At 41.6% G+C, this 21218-nt stretch overlaps 9 protein-coding genes across 9 annotated transcripts; 4 read left to right on the top strand and 5 right to left on the bottom strand.

The window, feature by feature from the left end:
- Nucleotides 1–43: 43 nt before the first annotated feature.
- IL334_002377 (uncharacterized protein) lies at nt 44–2104 on the bottom strand (the record flags this gene model as incomplete). Its single annotated transcript, XM_062934123.1, has 10 exons — nt 44–148; nt 279–546; nt 657–726; nt 843–973; nt 1040–1125; nt 1223–1299; nt 1375–1476; nt 1599–1700; nt 1771–1908; nt 1990–2104. 10 exons carry the CDS (start codon nt 2102–2104, stop codon nt 44–46), a joined length of 1194 nt encoding a protein of 397 aa, XP_062790174.1.
- Nucleotides 2105–2847: 743 nt separating this feature from the next.
- IL334_002376 (uncharacterized protein) lies at nt 2848–5505 on the top strand (the record flags this gene model as incomplete). The annotated part of the gene is made up of 4 exons (XM_062934122.1): nt 2848–4201; nt 4278–4689; nt 4843–4969; nt 5041–5505. 4 exons carry the CDS (start codon nt 2848–2850, stop codon nt 5503–5505), a joined length of 2358 nt encoding a protein of 785 aa, XP_062790173.1.
- Nucleotides 5506–6190: 685 nt separating this feature from the next.
- IL334_002375 (uncharacterized protein) lies at nt 6191–8100 on the bottom strand (the record flags this gene model as incomplete). Its single annotated transcript, XM_062934121.1, has 5 exons — nt 6191–7055; nt 7258–7518; nt 7645–7802; nt 7869–7931; nt 8005–8100. The coding sequence occupies 5 exons, from the start codon at nt 8098–8100 to the stop codon at nt 6191–6193; spliced, it is 1443 nt and encodes a 480-aa protein (XP_062790172.1).
- Nucleotides 8101–8456: 356 nt separating this feature from the next.
- IL334_002374 (uncharacterized protein) lies at nt 8457–9624 on the top strand (the record flags this gene model as incomplete). Its single annotated transcript, XM_062934120.1, has 3 exons — nt 8457–8899; nt 8980–9304; nt 9451–9624. 3 exons carry the CDS (start codon nt 8457–8459, stop codon nt 9622–9624), a joined length of 942 nt encoding a protein of 313 aa, XP_062790171.1.
- Nucleotides 9625–10196: 572 nt separating this feature from the next.
- Nucleotides 10197–12794, bottom strand: IL334_002373 (uncharacterized protein; the record flags this gene model as incomplete). The annotated part of the gene is made up of 1 exon (XM_062934119.1): nt 10197–12794. The coding sequence occupies one exon, from the start codon at nt 12792–12794 to the stop codon at nt 10197–10199; it is 2598 nt and encodes an 865-aa protein (XP_062790170.1).
- A 1109-nt stretch (nt 12795–13903) lies between these two features.
- Nucleotides 13904–15459, bottom strand: IL334_002372 (uncharacterized protein; the record flags this gene model as incomplete). Its single annotated transcript, XM_062934118.1, has 6 exons — nt 13904–13969; nt 14067–14504; nt 14619–14888; nt 14963–15120; nt 15194–15271; nt 15342–15459. 6 exons carry the CDS (start codon nt 15457–15459, stop codon nt 13904–13906), a joined length of 1128 nt encoding a protein of 375 aa, XP_062790169.1.
- A 386-nt stretch (nt 15460–15845) lies between these two features.
- IL334_002371 (uncharacterized protein) lies at nt 15846–17541 on the top strand (the record flags this gene model as incomplete). The annotated part of the gene is made up of 5 exons (XM_062934117.1): nt 15846–16032; nt 16182–16416; nt 16544–16642; nt 16731–17079; nt 17176–17541. The coding sequence occupies 5 exons, from the start codon at nt 15846–15848 to the stop codon at nt 17539–17541; spliced, it is 1236 nt and encodes a 411-aa protein (XP_062790168.1).
- Nucleotides 17542–17759: 218 nt separating this feature from the next.
- On the bottom strand, nt 17760–19365 carry IL334_002370 (septum formation protein Maf; the record flags this gene model as incomplete). The annotated part of the gene is made up of 10 exons (XM_062934116.1): nt 17760–17835; nt 17922–17977; nt 18027–18095; nt 18170–18212; nt 18283–18319; nt 18382–18442; nt 18561–18667; nt 18831–18897; nt 18984–19088; nt 19219–19365. The coding sequence occupies 10 exons, from the start codon at nt 19363–19365 to the stop codon at nt 17760–17762; spliced, it is 768 nt and encodes a 255-aa protein (XP_062790167.1).
- Nucleotides 19366–19789: 424 nt separating this feature from the next.
- IL334_002369 (uncharacterized protein) lies at nt 19790–20847 on the top strand (the record flags this gene model as incomplete). The annotated part of the gene is made up of 3 exons (XM_062934115.1): nt 19790–20192; nt 20364–20452; nt 20527–20847. The coding sequence occupies 3 exons, from the start codon at nt 19790–19792 to the stop codon at nt 20845–20847; spliced, it is 813 nt and encodes a 270-aa protein (XP_062790166.1).
- Between the last annotated feature and the right edge of the window lie 371 nt (nt 20848–21218).

Raw genomic sequence — 21218 nt, 5'->3', positions numbered from 1 at the left:
CGTACGCCATGATAGCATAGTCCTGTTATTCCTCTGGCATTGATCATTTGGCTTTATCTGCTCTGAGCCGTTCTCTTTCCAATTGTAATTTCTCAGCTGCATCAGGTCTTGGACCATAATGTCTCATTGCATGATCCGCACCTGCGATCTGTGTTTTGTGACATGAGCTCAATGATTTCACGATAATCTTTCGAATTCGACTGCTATAGCTGGGTTTCCTTTCTTTATCCTTTCCATGTGATGAGACAGAAAAGAAGAGATAACGAAGTAACACTTACATGTTGTATAGTATCTCTTAACCAACAAGGGATGAAACCGAATCCTTCGCCCAGGAATCTAGCTGCATTGGTATAAAACGGTAATCGGATAGTTGAAGAAACGTTTTCATCTAATGAATGGACGATCGATTTTACAATTTGATTGGGTTGTAAAGGTGGACAAAAGAATTTGAATAAATACGAATTTGGGAAAATCGTTTTTGAGAATAATTCAGTTTGGATGAATGAAGGTAAGATCAATGTTGTACGGATCAAAGGTGTTTTGTAACTGCACAAGAGATCGATAGATCAGTAAATTCAAAAGTTCAAAGTTGGGGACCTGGGTACCAAAGCGAAAAACGAAAAGATAGTTGGGACAAATGATATCTGATTACATACCGATTATCCAATTCGAATCTTAATGATTGATTCAAGCTTATCAAAGCAGCTTTACTAGCGCAATAATCGGCTGTAACCAATGATCAGCTCTACGATAACCTCAATTCGTCACTCTGAGCAGTGTGCACCAAGATGATCGACCACCTTTATTTAGTAAAACGCCATATACAAACCACTATGACTCACTCATTTGTGCAGCTCCTACTATACCCATAACACTTGACACAGTGACGATATGACCTTTACCTCTTTTCAGTATTGCAGGAAGGTATTCTTTCAATATCCAAAAATGGGCTAATGCATTTGATCCGAAAGTACTACATTGTAGCGTATCAGCTTGTGACTTTGACTTTGCTGTTTGGCTGAAATCGATTTTAACTTACTCTCTCACATCTTGCTCTGTTAGGTCTAGTAGCAATTTACCTTTAACCACTCCTGCGTTATTGATTATTATCGTTGGATCTCCCACCTGAATGACGGACCATAATTAGCATCACCATTCGAAATCATGAGCAATAAGACCTATTTCTCTGATATTGCACAGATCAGAAATATGGTGAACTCACCTCTTCTCTCACTTTCGCAGCGATGGTTTGAACATTCTTGTAGTCCGATACATCACATATATACGTATATATATTCGCTGTGTGACAATCACCTATGTGAGCTTTCAACTTTCCACAAAAGTTAACCAGCTCAATAAGTGTGCATGGCTTACTATTTTCTGTTTGAATTTTCGGTGGATCTTTAGTCAATACTACTACTGATACGTTCCTCATAGCTAAAGTTTCGGCTAACAGTGCTCCTATGCCTGATCCACCTATATCAGAGATCAGTCAGCGAAATGATCTTAGTTCCTTTCCCATTATGTGAGCTAATGCTACGCATAATCAGATTGTAATGATTGGAGAGATGAGGAAGAGTCAAAGTGGAATAACTCACCTCCAGTAATCAAAACAATCTGTTCGTCCCAATTCAACTTCTCATTGTAGGATAAACAGTTCCCACCTGATTTATACACCCGATCGACTCGATTGCATATACCTGCATCAGCAGAAACAGGAGTCGTGATTACCGGCCATTGGCTATACTTCAAGTGTGTAGAATAGCTCACCTAAGAGGACGATCAATCCTGTCCATATACAGGATCCGATAAATGCAGGATGAGAAGATGAGGTTTGAGATAGAAGAATGATTGGTAAGAAAATGACAAAGATCGGCGATACAATATTTGAAGATATGATTTTGATCACTGCTGTACGCTGTAAGCTGATTCAACATTACGGGGAAGGTAGCGGTTTCGAGTTTGATTGAGAAGACGGGAAGGACGCACCCATGTCCAAATTGAATTCATCGAGTATCACGCGACGTTTCCTATTGTTTGTGGATACTGGAGGGGCTGTAACTTCATCTTGAGTGGTGGGTTGCTCCTTTTGGAGAGACGACATGCTAGAATCACTGTAGGTCGATTGGAAGGGAGAGAAAGGATAAAAATGGAATGGACAAGGTTGTAGTTGGTCTTATATCTTCATCTTGGTGCAATCAAGTGTAGTTTGCTCAATCGGTGGCCTTGTCCCATCTCACAATGGTGTATATCTCGTCTGCAAGCTGAACAAGGTGAGTGACAGTGTGGATGAATGAGGGATGATATGTGGAGATGGTTGCCTGATGATCAAAGCAATCAAAGCACCGACAAACGCACAGACGTTTCCATCAACATACGAGTATTTCCCCCCGGTTCACCTCCACTTTTAGATCATTACGAGTTTTCCTAATCGAGTTTGTAATGAATGATTACTCAGATTACAAAAATGTCGAAATCCCAAATAAGCATAACCCTGAATGTGCGATTAAGGTTTGTAATGATTTCTGATGTTTTACGTCCCTGAACTAAAAGATCAACTCCCGGTCGGATCAAAATGCAACTTGCTATCAAATTGGCATCGCGTCGGAACAATGTTTTCAGAGGGAAAAAGTAGAATCTATTCTATCGCGACTTTTGGAAGTTATACTCACATACGACAATTTGCCTTCTGTCTTATCTGGTAACGAGGAAGGCGGAGAAAGACCCAAGCTGTGTATATAGTCACGAATCGCAATTACAGACGGCCATTGTGTATCTCTTCGACGTCCGACGTCCGACAAACACTTTCTCGGAGATTGAGAAACGGCTGGGCTAGGCTACAGCGAGATGCACTCTCTCACGGATCCATCCACATCGACGTCGACCTCGTCAGACAATCCTTCACGCTGTCCCTCTCCCTCGAGACGACGTCGGCGGCGCGTCTCTCGCACTGCCCCAGCATACCTCTCTCTCTCGTCATCGTCCTCCGTGCCCTTCTCAGTTTCACGCCAAACTCCACGCTTCTCGACAGCATACCTATCTCGCCTGTCCTCATCCTCACTTCTCATTCTCACCTGTGTTCTCGTCATACTACTACCGCTAGTCAGTGCCGCACCGCCATGTGTGCGATTCGCAGATTACGACTCCATCAATCAGATGTTCATTGATGGTGGACCAGGGGCGAAAGTTTTCCTATGTCCAAATAAACTATATCGATTATCTGGAAGTATAGTATTCACTGCTGCCGATCAAGAATTAGCCACATTTGGGTATCCGACAGGATCCGAACGGGCGACATTGCGAGTAGAAGGTAAACAGACAGCCACCGCCATTCAAGGAGATTGTAGAAGATGTGCTAGGGTAGGAATCAAAAGTTTGATCATAGATGGAAATCGAAAGAAATTGGGTCGAATGAAAAATACAGATGATTCAACTGGGTTAATCGTTCTAGGTGGTAATGAAGGACAATCGATCAAGAACTGTTGGATCAAGAATCCAAGAGGATTTACAGGAATTCATATTAGAGAAGGAGATAAATTACAATGCACAGGAGCGAGAATTGATAAAAATGAAATTGGACCTATTGGAGAAGAATACGATCCCGATCCAACAAAAGATGGAGATGATCCAGAACTATCCCCATTAGGTAGACCTTTAGCAGATGGAATTTCAATCGCCTGTAAAGATTCCTTCGTTCGTGATAACATTTTTTACGATAATACGGATGCCTCAATCGTGATCTATTGTTCACCTGGTACTTTGATCCTGGCTAATCATATAACGGCAAGAACAGTTTCCGCGATGGCAGGTATATTATTAGTTGATTCATTGCCTTTTCAAGGTGATTATTCAGGTGTCATAGTCAAACAAAATATAATAGATGCCGCAAGTAGATCAATCAGAGTTGGGATTGGAATAGGTGCAACAGTTTGGTCAGATGATACTGAAACTATATTAAAAGGTGGTACCGTTATCAATAATGGAATCAAAGGTAAATATATGGGTTTCGGTATAGCTGCTGCCGGTTTGGAAAATTGGAAGATTAAAGGTAATTGGGATGAAGCTGTTCATCAAGGTAAAAAATCACAGAGATGTTTCGATGATCCTATAAATCCAGATCCAATGCCTTATTTGTATAATTTAGAAACCATAAAAGACTGTGAGATTCAAGACGGTTTCCAAGATCACGATTTTCAATATGGTACGTTAAATGTCAATTTGGATTTTATATAATCTTACGGTTTCGCTAACCCACTCATGACTCTTCCGTTATCCAGTCGTTTGTATAGATGGATTATACGATTCATCTAATCCACCTAAACATGATTTACCACCCCTTCCACATGATTTAGGTGGACTTGGATCTGGAAACGATTTGGAACCTGTTCCTCCAGGTCAAAACCCGCCTCAACAACCTACGACAAATGAAGCTGAAGAATCAGATTCAGAATCGGATGCGGATATAGAAGGAGGAGCCTCAACACCTGATACCGAAACTTCTCCTGTAGGATTTTCGACTGGATCGGAAGTGATGGATGATATTCTTGAACATTCACAACAGAGGATGTTGGAGGCTATTGATCATCTTCATCGAAGAGTTGATATATTAGCTGTGAATGTCAAAGTGGATGACAAGAAGAAAAGGAAAGATAAAGGGACTGTGGGAGAAACGATCGATCCTGCTATCTCGTGAGTGCAGTGCAGTCTACGAATATATGCTGGTGCTGGAAAAAACGTGACGATCCGTAAAAAGAGGCTGTTTCACGAAGAAGGAATACGGAGAATGAATGATATTTTATATTCTGCATGCTGCTGCTAATCGCGAATTTGTTTATTTCACAGTACTCACCTGGAAAAGCTACAAAGAAGAGTGGAACATTTGGAAACTTCGCAAAAGACATTAGTGGAATCAGCCGTTGCGATGAGATCTTCCATTCAATCATGGGATCAAGAAATGGCTACTATCGGGGTGAGTGATTTTTTTCATCAGTCGTTGCCAGAAGTATGGAGCCACAAAGACTGATACGTAGTTGAGTGCAGGAATGGCAATATGACATCTTACTGGATGTACGGCATAAGCTGGAACTGCAATTACAACATCAACACCCTGATTCAGATTCTGATTCTGATTCTGATTTCGATGGTCGAAATACGAAATACAATGAGGACGATGATGATCAAGATGATCTTGAGAGTGATTACGATATGATAGAACGAATCAATTCACCAAGAGCTGGACCAGGATCAGGATCAGGATCAGGATCAGGGGCAAGGAGAATCGACATCAACGATCATTCACATCCATCGATTCAAAGAGACGAGATAAGAGATTTATCAAACAAGAAAAGATTGAAAGATGTTTCAAGTTCAAATGGAGGTGAAAAAAATAGTGCCAGTCGGAATTGGTGGTTCAAGTTAATTTTGATTCAGGTATCAGTCATGATATCCATTTGGATAAGTAGAAATTGGTGGTTGAAGAGGAAAAGACACAGTAAGATATTATAGTCTGCAGAGGTGAAAAAAGGAGGAATCGGCAACAAGGGGTTAGTTAAATGATCGCAGCCAACTTTCATTCATCATCGCGGCAAGAAGATCGATTTATTTAGGAGTATCAAATATCTCATTGAAGACATAGAAATCACAAAAGAAAAGAATGTATGTATAAAAAGTAAATTGAATTGAACGATAAGATCGAGCGAAGAGGTAGTGTACGGACTTTAATTCCGTATACATATATATATATATATATGATCTTAAATTGACCGGATATCCCAAGAGGTGGTTAAGAGGATTAGTGAACCATTGATAGATAGAGGGATTTCCCATAGATAAGAGATCGGATTCTCACGATGAGATCATTTTATACCTGGCATAAATAGATGAAAAGGTAATACGATATCGTCACATAACAAGACAGGACTCGTACAATGTGTCCAATGCAACTTGAGTTTGACATGACTGTATTCATCTTGACCTATATAAAATCCAATACAACAAGAAGTACTACACCATTTGACCGAGGTTACTTTTGTTATTACATGATTGAAACAAGATATTAATATGCGAGATATCCTTTATTACTGACTGAGATCCACTTCACTTTCCCTTCAACTTCATCAGCTTTCCCTTCGCAATGCGTCGACTTCCAAATCGCCACCTTCTTTGTATCCCATAGCCTATATACTATACTCTATACCCTAATGGTTCTTCTCCTTGCACCACCTAACGGACCATTCGATAAACCATCACCAGAAGAAGAATTTTCTCTATCTAATAAATCACCATCTTTCAATTTACTTTCTCTTCTTGTATCTGGTAAAGAAGAATCATCATCTAATTTTTCATCTTGATTCTGTTCTTCATTATTTAGAAATCCCATTAAATCAGGTGGTATCTCTTGCATCTGCACACTCGGAGCGCCATTCAAGTATCTCAGTTTTTCTCTTATGGTTATTCTGATCCTTTCTAATGATTGTCTCGTGTTTAGATTTTGGATTTTTCCAGTCAAAGGTGGATGAAGTTGGTAATCAGGAGCGAAAAATTCATAATAATTATTTTGTGGTAATTCATTCGATAAATTCATACCTGCCAAAACTCCTGTTTCATATGCCCAACATCTTGCTACGCTTGATTGTCTGTATCCACCTCCACCAAGTACCAATAGAGGTAAATCAAATGATTTGATGAACCTAACACATTCTCCATGAGCCGCGATTGATAGATTGAATGTGCCTAATCGATCACATCCTAGTGAATCTGCTCCACATTGTAAGACTATAGCGGACGGCCGAAATGTCGTTATGGTGGGCTCCATAACTGCTTTGAATAAGGATATATACGATTCATCATCGATCCCATCTTGAAGTGGTACGTTTAGTGAGAAGTATTTGCCTAGATCCGATCCTATTTCAGAGAGGTTTCCTGTTCCGGGGAAGAAATCGGCAGAGTATTTGTGAAATGATACGGTCAACACCCGATTGGAAAGATAGAAAGCTTCTTGGACACCATCGCCGTGGTGTATATCTATGTCGATGTACAGGACTCGGGGGTGGTATCTAGTGGGGTGCAGAGAATCAGCCGCTATTCTTTGCAAAAATACATTTCTTCCCGACATTTGTCTCTGAAATTCATGTCATCCACTCTTCAGACAACTTGACCCTATGCGCCTCCCAAGTCACTCTCTCTCTCTCTCTCTGCATCGAGAGCACACCCTTCCTCAGTATAGATTTGAGCAGATTCAGAAGGGGAAACACTCACCTCAACAATTCCAGTATTCCCAATACTATATCATTGACATAACAGAACCCACTAGCTTCACCTTTTTTAGCATGATGTAGACCCCCAGACCAATTGATGGCGATATCCGCATTCCCACTTGATAATTTTCTTGCAGCAGCCAAAGTAGCTCCTGAATATTGTTGACAAAACGAGAATAGATCGTGAAAAATAGGACAATCATCTCCTACGTTGAATTTCGTCCAATCCCTAGTTAGATTTTGAGCGTTTTTAGGTGTCACTCTATTTCCCGTTTCCGATCAGTAGGTAATATCAGCTTCTACCCTTTTCATGTTCTCATCATATATCATATGAGATGAAGTAGTGATTCTCATGAATTCTCATGGATGTTTTGAAATTTGTATTTACCTCTTGAGAAAATCCACATAATCATTATCGTGAAATTCAAGTAGTTCTTGTTCGGTAGCTTTTCTAGGTGAATGCATTGACATCTTTTCATGTAATTTGTATCCAAGTACTAATTGGTTAGTCAATTCCATACGATGTGGTCTCATTGGATGTCGTTCCTGTGCGAATACTCAATATCAGCCAGTGTACACGGTATGACAAGACAACAGAGACATGAAAATTACCCCATAATGATAATTTCCTACTTCCTTCGGATGATAATAAGCCACTCTGGGATTTGAGTGTGACTGTGTGATCATCACCATCAGTGGATTGTATCTTTTGACATTGGATTTAACTCAAAGGGAACTTTCCACTCACTCGAACTACACCTTCCTCCTGTTGTGGTACACTGGCAGCCCTCCTATCGAAGAAGAAAGGGCTTTCAGAGAAAGTAGGATAATCCGTTAGTGTCATTGTGGATTTGTGAATCCAGTCGAATAGAGATGGGAGGTACTGTATCCTCTAATCAAGATCAACGGGTGGTGGGTCGACTGCTGAGTCGGTCACGTATCGTTGCTGGTGTATGGGCAATTATGTAGAAGGATGAAAACAAAGAGAAGAGAAGAGAAATACTCTGTGGAGAGTGTTTTGCCACCTAACAAAACATCAAAATCCAGGGTAAAATACATGGTATACATACTAGATCAATTTTGATCCCGTCCCACCATACATCGCATTGACAGTCTCAAGTTTAGTTCATGAATTGCTCACAATCTAAAGCATCTGTTGTGATCATTACCATATCCAAAGTCAATTCCAAATCAACGAAAATGTCAACGTTGGCAACAGCGAACCTATCGTCTGATGAAGAAGATGGTGATTTCGTGCCCACTTCACCTCGACCGAAGAAAAAGCAAAAGCAAAAGCAAGTAAAGAGGACACGGGGCCCAAAAGCCATAGAAGGATCTCCTTCTTCTTCTTCTTCATCATTATCCACATCGACCTCTGACTCGGAAGGTGAACGTGACGACGATGAACTTGAACGTGAGCATGGGAAGAAGAAGATAAAATTAGATGAGATTGAAGAGAGACGTAAGAGAGCAAGAGAAGAATTTGAAAGGATGAAAGAAGAATCATCGGGTATATCAAATACAAGTACACATACGTCGAACATCGTCAATACAGATGCAAATGCGGATAACAACACCAATCGGAATGAGGGTGACATCGTCGAGTTAAGAAGAGCTAGGAGGTTTGCTGGTGAGACTATTTAGTAAGTGCTTCAAATTATACTCCACAAAATACATGTCACTGTGACAGAATGAGCTGAATTCGAAATCTGACTATTTTTAGTGAGATTGTCAAGTTGAAAAAGGATGATCCAGAAGCTGTTGCCTACTTGTCAAATAGTCGGACCGATAAGAAAGAAGGAGTGGATATACCGACATCTACAAATGATGATGATGCAAGCCCTGTTCCCGATTCTCTAGCCAGCAAGGAGGAAAACGCCAATGACTCGTCAATACCTATCTTGTCCTCATCGGCAATATCGTTGGAAAAAGCATTACCGCCTAAACCGAAAGGACCACCACCACCTATACGTAGAAAACCACGTCAGAGTCTAGAAGCAATGTCTGCAGCATTGGATAAAGGGAAAAAAATGACTACTTTAGAAAAGGTAAGTCCCATTTCAGTTTATTAGTTGAGAACCCATGCGGGATATATGGATTTGTTTCAATCACTCGAGGAGGTTTGCTATCTATCTTATGAATGAAAATTCATTGTGCTGATATCATATGACCGATACGGTAAATTCATGATTAGTCACAAATGGATTGGAAATCACACACATCTTCATCAACAGGTCTGTCAGATGAGTTGAATGCGAATAGGAAAAATGGAGGGTATTTGGATAAAAGAGATTTCTTAGATAGAGTAGATGAAAGAAGATCAGCTGGATTCGGTCCTGGTTCTAATACCACAGGTGGTCGTCGATGATCTCTCTTCGACTCAACTTGGCCAAGAAAAGAAAAAGAGACATCCAGTCGACGTAGAAGAGCAGATAGAGCTAATTCACAAGCATTGTAGGGTTTTGTTCAATGTTGTATCTGTCTGATATGTAGCATGTACCGTAATATGTATTATCGCATATGTCTTTGGTTAAAATCAATGATTCCATGGTGGTATAAGGATATCATAAAATCCTAACATGACTATAAAATGCTAATTGACCAACTACCTATTTGAAGAGAACGAATGACAGAGAAAAAAATACCAAAACGGACAATGGTGATGATGATGATTGAACAGATATTTGTTTGACAAAAGACATTATTGGGTCATACGGTACGTTAACGAAATCGGAACAGTATTGAAGTTGATATTACTGGAGAAAGGTATCGACAGAATGAAATCGTATAAAGGAAACACATAAGATGAAGGGTATTTGATCGAAAACAAGAGACATGAATTGTCCTTATTCGTTACACGTCCACAAGTCCACAACTCCATCGGTCCACACGTTTAGAACAAGGGAAGATCTTCCACCTCCAACCTTCACGCCCAGCTACCTAATCCCTTACAATCTTCTTGCTTTTCCTTCTTCTGACTTTCCCACCTCCGTTAGATCGTTTACCCCTACCTCTACCCCAATCGCCTAAACTTCCTTCTCTCGCATCCCACTCTTCACCTTCCAATACCAATTCTCTCGGAACCCACGCTCCGGGACTTTGGATCGCCAATATTGGAGTGGTATGATTCTTCATCTTTCGAGGAGTTGCCAAATGGCTGAGATGTTCTGGAATGGCCGGTACAGGAGGTTGAGCAGGTCGCATTGAAGCTGGAGCTACGGGAAGTAATAATGCCGCTTTGAGCGATTTGATCGACTTCTTCTTATTCATCGAATGTTCTTTTTCTTTAGGTGGGGTAGATGGTTCAGCTATTGCGTCCGAGATTGATGATGATGATGTTGTTGTTACTGTTGAGGAAGAATTGGTTCTAGGTGGAGTAAAAGGTTTGTAGAAGAATGATTTTGAATAATCGATTTCACCTCTTTCTGTATTCGTTTCATCCGGTTGAGGCCCGAATAAAGCGTCTATACCATTTTCGTTTGAACGACTGACTGAAGATGAAGACTTGAAAGGTTTATTGGGTGACCATCCCGCGAACTGTGTACCTTGTTCATCCCAATTCAATCTTGGTGATAAAACCAAACTTGAATCATCTTCTTTTGTGGGTTGATTGATAGAAGGGCCGAGAACGACGTTTTTCAATCTAGCTAAAGATGGTCTCATCTTGAGGAAATTTGATATACTGCTTGTATGGTTTAAGATTGGTCGGGAAGAAGGTAGAGGAGGAAGATCTTCAGCTTCTGTAGAATGTGAATCGCAAATTACGGGTGAAGTAGTAATCAAAGTTGGTAAAGCAGGTATGGCAGGTGAAATTTTCATAGGACCTTTAGGTTGTGATTGAATAGTCGTGAAAGATTGAGGTTCAACAGGTAGAGAAGGAGTTTTACCTAGTAAAGCAGATTTGATTGAACCTAGCCAGCCTTCAGGTAGAGGTTGGTTGGATGAAGAAATAGCTGATTGTCGAAGAGCAGGTGTTGAGTGAGCTATTCGAAGTTTTGTTGCTCTGTCTCCATATTTTAGTGTTTTCTTCTGAGGTACCACTGCCGATGGAGTAGGTTGAGTTTCTTCGTCGTCTTCCTGTCCTTCGGTCGACCAATAAGTTTGCGAAATAGGGGTGTTAGGGAGTGGTATTCTGGGTACACCATTATCCATTCCTATTCTATATTCATCTTCTATGTACGGTAAATCGGACGTTTGACTTTCTGGTGAATCAAAATCTAATTCATCTACACCAACAGTATTTTGTAGAATTCTTTTACCAACTTGATTGATCTCATCAATCAAAGCCATTTCATCTTGAAAAGCTTTGATCTCCCTTACTGCCCTATCTTCACTTCCTTCTCTAGTTTCGTATCCACCTGCGTACCTCTCTGGGAATTCATAATGACTAGATAGAATGGACGAGTTATCTCTCAACGAAGTTGCCAATGAAGGATTCGAAGTCGATGCCGAATTAGTTGTTGAACCTAGAGAATAAACCGATGTATTATCGTTCAATCCCATGGCGTACATGGCTTCATCATCTGTACATTGTTCTTCATAATCTTCAGGTAAAGGTGAATAACCATATTCATCTTCATCAATAGGCTGTGGTGGAGGGGGTGATGAGTATATATTTTTTGTTTTGTAAGGTGATTTCTTGGTTGGTGTATAAGTAAATCCTACTGCCGAAGAAGAGGACATTAGTTCGGTAGGTGAACTTGGTATTCTAGGTCTGATGATAGGTGGTGGTCTTTCTTCTTGAGGAGGTGAATCAGTTCCTGCTCTTCTTGGTCTACTTGATGTGTCCCAATTAGTCGCTGCGGTGGTAGTAACTGATTTGATTTTTCTGACACCTGAACCACCTTTTGCTAAACCTAAACCAACTTCGACTGAAGCTTCATATGACGAAGTTGTTGACTGATAACCATCTGTATTGACGGGCTTGATTGTTGATGTTGATGTTGATTTACTCCACCCATTCCACCATGATGATTCGTTTGTACTTGGATTCGAATTCGATTCTTTGGGTAGAGAAGAAGTGATTACTTTATCTTGAATAGCTAATGAACGTAAGATTGAAGAAGATGATTTCATTGGTAGGGCAGGTTCAGTTATATGTTGATGTCTCATCCTTTCTTCTTCTGAAGACATTCTTTCCATCATCAATCCTGATCCTGAATTCGGATTTGAATTTGGATTCGAAATACCATCAAGACCTGAACGAGTGAATCCATATGTACCATACAGAGAAGCTATTTCATCTTCTTCGACTTCATCTAGAGTCTTCTTAATTTTGGTTTTATTAATCCGTGCTGAAGATCGGGATTTCTCTGCTTCAGGTGTGAATACCCTCGTCTCTTTGTATCCCGCTTGTTGAAGTAAATCAGCAAGAGATGAATACTCGTTCAACGGTACTGAGGATGATGATGATGAGGAAGGTGGTGAAGCTATGGATGAGTCTATGGAAGGTGCTGGGTATCCCCTGACAGGTCTGGAAGGTCCGGAGGAGGTAGCTTGAGAGAGCGAATGGGGGTATCGGGACGGCGTGGTGGTCATGGTGAAGGATAGGACAAGGTGGGGAAGCTGGAAGGATTAGATTGAATCCAAGCTGGAAAGAACGTAGAACGTAAGACATCATCAGTATTCTGTCCAAGTGAAAGTTGCTGTAGATTTGACATATACCCTAGCAGAAGTTGATTGACAAGATCTCACTCACTTGGCCCAGAGAGGGTAAGTTGAAGCAAATCCGTGGGTCAAATCCCTAAGGTGCCTAAGGCCTAAATCCCAAAGCGCAGAAGAGGTATATCCAATATGAAGTAGTCCAACAGTCCAATAGTCTAATTGACGATCTTAACAACGCTGATGAACCTTTCGATATGTATCCTCGGAATACATTGAAAAGAGGGTAAAAACCAAAAGAAAACAAGCCTTTCCTTTGATTTTGTGTTGTTTGTATTATTAGTTGATTTAGGGGTATGTGGTACGGAAATGAAAGGTGTTCCAAACAATGTAATATGTGGAATTGGCTATGCGTTCTTGGTTGCTCGTAGCAGTCGTGAAGATATCGTTTGATTTGATTTACTGTGTGATGTTATCAATGGATATGAGAGAGTACAAAATATGTACATACACATGCTATGGACAATTGAAAGTGAAATGGACCTAAACAAAACAAGTTCAAGTTGAAATCCTTTCAGGGATCTTTACCACGATATCAATATAAATAACAAAGAAAGTCAGTCGCGCAGTGTGTGGCCTTCTTCTTTTTGAATGGGAATAAAAATGATATATCACATCTCATGGGGATAAAACAACAACGGATTGAATAGGATCAAGTAATGCATGTCATCATCCCTTTTTCACCTTCCTCTCTCCTCTCACTCTCTCCCTCTCACAGGCGAGCATCTGAATGGGTGCTACTTCTACTGCCGCAGGACAGGGTGACTAGTGTGTAACGTAGTGGTCCATGTGCGTAATTGCGATACTTTTTTCCCATACAAGACAAAACACCCCTGACCTGTATGGAATACATGAATTACAACAACACTACCTTTCTTTCGTGGCATTCCTGAATTGCGTATCATCAAAGTCATCATTGCTGAGCGATCCACTCTTACACCTGACCATTCTGATCATTGAAGTATTCATACGTGCATCATGGCAGATCACAGATTATAAGCAGCTACGAGACGTTCCATCCTTAGAGTTTGCCTACAGAGCGGGCATTCCAGCTAAGAGTCAAGGTAACGGAGAGTCAGTTTTTGGCCTCCTCGAAATTGGATGTGATGGAATGACATGTTTCCACAGGATAGGGATCCATCAACTCACTTTTTCTAAACCTCCCAAACATCCCCAACAGAAAACATGACCGCATTCAGTTACAGCTGAAGTACCTGCGCTTCCTTCTGCTGTACCTCTACTTTCCAAACAGAGGGTACATTGTCTTTCTGGTAATTCTAATGCTTCTTTCGTTAGATATGTATTCGGAATATCGTATTCGTCTTTATGTGTGAGTAAGAGTGTTTGTTCGGCCGTCAAAGGGGGTGTCAGGGGCGGCGAAAGTGGTAGTATATTTTCTTTGTATGGCGTGGGTATATGCGGGTGAACAGTTGCATGATCGGAATTCACTCTTTCAGGATCATTTGACGGCGAGAAATGAGATGGTCCAGGTATGAATCGATATATGAACGGTAAGAGCATCAATAAACCTAATGGTTCATATGAAGGTGATTTCCTCTCTATAGGTTTGGGTGGTAATGTAGATACCTATATGAGATTAAAGTAATTGGGCATCAGACTCTGATTTGACAACCGTCTGTCTCCATTCTCATATTGATAAGAGGATCGGATCAGAGATACCAAACGCAAACCTGAACTCACATATGAAACTCCTGTTAATCTTCTAGCAAATTCAAAGAATTTCCCTTTAAATAAGAACAGTATCATGTGAATCTCAGGTAACGCTTTTCCGATTGGAGATTCGAGGAAACGGAGTAATCTCTGTTTCACTATATCGAGTCTTGATGTTCTTCTCTGTGCTCCGTTGTTATTGCTATTGGAGTACGAAGATGGGTTTCTTAGGTAGTTGGTCGTTATTGGTGATGCAAGAAGAGATGGAATGAGTAATAAGAAAATAGTGATGAATCGTCTCTATATCATTGAAAGGTCTTCCGATAAGCTATTACTCCGACCTTGATTGGAGACGGTTGATAAGGACAGCTCACCCTTCTAGATGGTGTATTACCTCTTCTAAGATGAAAAGGTGATATATCGGTATATTCTTCTCCTAAGGTAGGTGAACCTCTTCCAAAAGTTAAACTTAGATAAACACCTTTAACAAGGAGGTCTATTATAGTTTGTTTATGAGCTAACCATCGAGTACCTAGTACGAGTAATGTGACATCAGCTTTTAGTCATCCTTCAGAGTAAAAGAAGAGAACGATGAGAAAGCTGACCTGCTATACTTCTCACTACTTCTGAAACGAGTTCTGTTAATCTGTATACTTGACTTGAATCTCTCTGATGTGCTCTCACTAATCAATGTCAAGCAGATTCTTGTGAGCTCGAGTCAGCAATCGCTGCGTGAAGGATTGTATGGCTCACATATCTGGGCTTGGGAGGCAGTCTCCAAGTTCAATCTGCTATAATGATCTTCCCGTTGTTGATGGAGTGGAGAAGGCGGGATGAACTGTCGCGAAGATGAGGCTATCGGTTGATCCATCTTGAGGTGCTTGTACGCTCAGGACAGGTGTGGATGCAGGGGCTCACGATGACCTTTGTCCAGCGATGTCCAAAGTGTTAACAAAACTACCATATGTGATGGGCAGTAAGGGGAATATCTTTCAATAACCGGGGAAAACAGGACTATACCCCGCATTTTTCAGTCTTTACCCCGGATTCGCGTTGTGCGCTTTGAAGAATGAATTCGCTATTCACTGTGGATTATGACACATTTTCAACTCCTTTATCAACTGAGCTGTAATCATACTCATCAGATCAGCTACCCATAGCTGGGGGATCGACCAAGTCTCTATCACAAGCATATAACCCTAACACCGGCACGTTTTGCTTGGAGCCGCAGCCGCTGCTCGCGAATCACGGACAATCATGCCGGCTCAACCTCAAACTATCTTTTTCATCATTCTTGGTCCCTTCCTCCTCTATCTCTTGGTATCGCATCTGATCTCAAGCACGCCTCCAGCAGCAGCACCTCATGCACCTTCGGGAACTGGTAGAAACAGGGGAGAAGCTGTTTTCAGGCAGAGATTAGTTGCTGTAGGTGACTTGCATGGCGGTGAGTGTATTGCTTTCCCGTTCCTGGACATTCCCATCTCATCTCCTCTATACTCCCCCGCCCTATTTGGCTAGCTCATGTGCCCAGCCACGACCCAAGGCAGGTATCTGGGCTGAGCTGAGACGAAGCTGACTTTCATCTGAGCTTAGATATAGCAAACGCCAAAAAAGTACTCCGAATGACGAATATTATTGATGATCAATCGAATTGGTCAGGAGGAACGGATATACTAGTTCAAACTGGAGATATAGTAGATAGAGGTGCTCATGCACTGGACATATATAAACTCATGCGGGAGCTCAGAGGTCAATCTCAAAGTAAAGGCGGCAAGGTAGTTAGCATATTGGGTAATCATGAGGTTATGAATGCTATTGGAGATTGGAGGTGAGTCCGCTAGCATATCGGGAAAAAAAAAACCGATCAGTAGACTAGCCCCATTTTCATCACTCTGTGAATCCGGACGCATAGACCTCCTTCACACCCAAAGCTGATATCGCATTTATGGTATTAGATACGTCACTCAGGATGATATCAAAGTTTTCGGAGGGGTCAAACGTCGTCAAGAAGCTTTAGATAAAGATGGCTGGCTAGGCTCAGAGTGGTTAGCCAAGTGAGTTTTTCAGTCAGCGACACTTCCTTTGTTATGACGGTCATCTTGCAAAGCTGAATTACTTGATGTTTTTGCGATTCTATTTCAGTTACTCCGTAGCGGCTCTGGTCCCACTTTCACCTCATCCTTCTTCACCTGCATTATCATTCACACACGGCTCGTTAAGACCTTCGTATCCCAACCTCCTTCCATATCCGTCAAAAATCAACGAATTGGGTCAGTCACTATTGACAAAAGCATTGACACCACCACTCGCTCCCCCGTATCCCCCAAACCCATATAGCGGTCTACCAAAAGGCCACACAAGGGAAGAAGCAGAGTTGTATGCTGAAGGAGGTCCTTTATGGTGGAGAGGTCTGGCAGAAAGAGACGAGAATCAAGTTTGTCAATGGGCTGAAGAACTGAAATCAAAGATTGGTGCAAGGAGAATCATAGGAGTAAGTTGATTTTCGGACCATCAGAACCCACGAGTTCACAGGAAGGTGGTTTTATATCCCTTGGGGTGATCGCTGATCCCTGTATTTACGACAAAGGGTCACACACCGAATTTCGAACATATCGTCTCACGTTGTAATGCAAGTATAATCATAATAGATACAGGTATATCATCTGCCTATGGAGGTGTATTATCTGCTCTTGAAATCATATATACTCTTACTCCTATAAACGAAAAAGCCAATGATGGACATAGACAAGATCCATTGATGATACTCGCTAAATCTGACGTTCCAAAATCCGAGGTGGCCAACAATTTGATTAAAGGCTCAGAAAGTGGTGGATCGGGGCAAACGGTACAGCAGACACTGAAAGGACGGTACATAGAAAGAGAAGAAGTGCACGCTATCTACGAGAAAAGAAGAAAGTGGATTGCGCTGGAAGAAAGAGAAGTAGTTTTGTAATTTGGCATGTATACATTGCATCGTACTTGGGTGACCAGTGGACCGTCTTGACACGAGCTCAGCTGAACCGTTAAGAAAGTGGAGAATTCTGTTAACGCATACACACTTCCTTCTTCTGTCTACATCCTACTGATTGCTCACACACTCCATCTTCTGTCCACATCCGACTGCTTGCTCACGATGTTACAGTGATTGATGGACGGTAGACGATTGTCGTATCATTGCCAAGCCTCATCGAATATACCATCCGCATCTAGATCTGATATCCATCTCCAGAATGCTGATGAGGGGAATCTACAAATGGCGAAATATATTAGTCTACAAATGTCAACCGAGCGACTTGGCCCTTGCAAGAGAGACAGAATGTCTTCTTTACTCACCCAACACAGTTATTATAATCTCCTTCTATCTTCTCGATCAGTATTCCTCCCAAGCCCTAATAGTCATGTCAACTCGATACACTCCATGCTAAAAGAAAGACCGACCTGAATAGCGAATCCACCCGCTCGATCTATACCTTCTCCACTATCCACATAAGCTTGAATTGTCTCGTTCTAAGCAAGTTTGCTTTTTAGCTTTGTATGACGGCATACGTAGGTTACTGTAGGATACCACTAAAAAAACTTACAGAGTTGTCATAGAATTGTACTAATGTGGAAGCTGATATAGATCTACAACCGATCAAGTATGTAGTCAATTTTCCTTTCGTGATTTGGACGCCATCAAGATGACGACACTTACTGTACCTTGAATCCTGGAGCTTCGACAGTAGGATAGACTGTATTCCATACGATATCAGCTTATGTCTGAGGAATACACAGTTAGGGAAGTCGAAATAACCTATTGAAACTCCAGTGATCACTTCACACTGCCTTCCAGCCATCGAACTCAAACTTCTCGTCTGTTGAAGAAAAGACAATCAGGTCGTTGTACACCGATTGTTTTGGAACGGGAGATGACGATGACAGTCTTGAATATTGAAAGTCTGGCAAGCGGGACCGAAAACGTCAAAGACATACCTGCTCATTCTTATTTATGGGTTTCTCCAATACCTCTGATATCTCACCGTGGTATTGACCTCCCTCTGCAGTATCTTTTTCTGGCGGAAAGATGACTACTGTATCGGCTATTAAAAAAAAAGATGAAGCATGAAATCAGTTAGCTGAAATCAGATCATCGAAACACACTTCCCAGCTAAGAACCTGTGCGGGATACTTCTCGATCGAGTCACAGTTTGTATCACTATGTATCTGATATATGTCGCAGTCGTCGAGTGATATATGACTCACCTGAAATCACCAAATCAGGAGGATCATATTCATTTTCTTTCACCAACCTTTCATAAACTTCCATTGCCTATAGATGAGAATAACCCATAAATATCAGCTTACTCTTATGATCATTTTGGACCAGGTTACATTGAGCTGAGCTGAGCGACTCACCTTCTCTGCGCCTGTTGATATTGGATAATCAGCTAATCTACCTTGAAATCTAGAATGAGGTAGATCTTCCGCAAAAGTAGAAGGAACGATCTCAGGGTGAAAATCCTGACCAACAGTCATCATTATCAGCTTATGTCACTTTATGTTGCACGTCGTGCGTGTTATAGATTGATAGAAGCAACGATAACCAAGGAGAAAGTAAGTTTCGGAGTCGGGTAATTGATATTTGACATACCGAAGCAGCGAATATCTCTTTCCTCCTTGGACTAGCTGAAGCCAAGATCACTCGTCTGTTTTTCAGTTTTTGGAATATGGGTAATGAGAGAGCTTTCGGTCCGACTGGCGATGGCCTAGGACTTGACTTTGATGAGGCTTTTCCCATTTTGACGAGCACTGGTATAATACCTGGGGTCCTTCTTATTCGAATGGTTCTATGAGTCTGCTCGCTGTTGGTAGGGATGAACAAACGATGTATCTCTTGTATCTCAATGCGCTTAGCTGCTGTTCATTTCTTGCGGAATGAGATGGGATGTCCCAAAACACGAAGCTTGCAGTGTGGAGGTTTATTGGGATTGTGGTGGTGATCTCCGCTTACCGTATGGTGTGGGCCATGATGACGTTTTCTCGTGTTTATTACGGTATTTTTTCTCGATCTGAACAATACGAGTAGTGACAGCTCGATCATAGGTAGTTCATTGAGGAAGGTGTAATACAAAGTTGCGAGTCATATCCCCTTCATCCTGTGTCTGCACATATCACTATTTGACTTTCTTTCAACTTAAATCAAGTAATATAGAATAGATAAAATGGGTTCATCATCATCTAAAGCTGTTCGGAAATTACCTACCACCTCCTCGTCTGTATTGCGTACTAAAGGAGCAGCTACACCTGCAGCTGGTTATGGTCCAACTTCGACTGAAGGAGTTTCACCTTCTACTCCTCCCAACGGAGGAAACCCTGCTCCCAATCCGACGACGGATGGACAGACATCCCAAGTACCTCCAGAAGGTAAAGAGTCGGATCCACTGATGGAAGCTCCAAACTACCTTGAACAGGGTCTAGGAGGTGAAACCAGAGCTCCATCATCTCAACCTGGAGCTCAAGGTGGCTCAGGTTTGAAAGGCGATAAATTCTCTGATTCCACATCAGATAAAGGGTTGGCAAGAGGCGGAATGGGCAGAGTAGAGTTCTCGGGCGCAAAAGATGATGGTGAGTTTCTGATTAATCCGCTTTAGATTCACGAGTTGGGGTTATATAAGAATAGCATGTAATGAATAGATGGGGAACTATTGAACCGATAACTGCACGAAAACTACGATATCTTGTAAAACAAACAGTTTCTCAATCATTGCTGAGCTGATGTTTGACGTTATATTTCAGCTATCAGAAGAGACGCCATGGATCCCCAATTCATGAACAACCTAAGTAGATTGGGTCAAGTGAAGATCCATGACGCCGGAGAGTTTATCGTGAGTGACCTATATACTGAACGTTCTTGTCGGGTGTTAATTGCCACCTATGGATATTGACGTATGACGTGTAGCCCGCTCAAGCTCAAAGAACATTAGCGTCCCGATCCTCCCATCCAGAATTCACAGCGGCCACTCAATCATACTCCGCTCCACCCGTTAATCACCTTACCATCACACTCCTAGTTTCCTTATTGGACAGACTCAAGTCTCTCGCTCCTGGCTCAGATGCCTTGGCCTTATATAAGGAGTTTGGCGTCGATAAGAGCGTGATGGACGATGTGAGGAAGTGGGTCAATAGCGTTAGCGTGGCTGAGACTGATGAAATAAGGGTTGAAGACGGTGAAGAAGTGAGAGAAATGAAAGCTGTTTGGGTAGGTGGGTTGGCCAAGTAAACAGTGGTGGCAGGATAAAAGCACCTGGGTAATAGCGGAAAGCAAAAGGGGATGAATAGGTTTGAACATATCGCAAAGAAGGTGCAAATTCTTAGAAGTAAAAGTCTACCGAAGAAATGGATAGTAATCCAGCAAAACGAAATTAGCAATATCGAAAGCATAAATCAACCCAATGCATTACATGATCTGAAACACTTATAGTTTCCCCACTAACACCGTTATATCTTGGCCCAATCCTACGAGTCGTTTTTGGCATCTGCGGACTGTTCAACGTACAACGAGGCCTAATACTTTCGCCTGAATTTCTTCTTCTTCTGGATGAGACTGTCCAGTCAGTAGACAGTGCCAATGCGACCTGTGGTATTTACATC

The sequence above is a fragment of the Kwoniella shivajii genome, chromosome 3 (genome assembly GCF_035658355.1).
Source record: "Kwoniella shivajii chromosome 3, complete sequence".
Lineage (NCBI taxonomy): Eukaryota > Fungi > Basidiomycota > Tremellomycetes > Tremellales > Cryptococcaceae > Kwoniella > Kwoniella shivajii.
The sequence above is the reverse complement of the archived record's forward strand: the minus strand, read 5'-3'. Positions and strand labels throughout refer to the sequence as shown.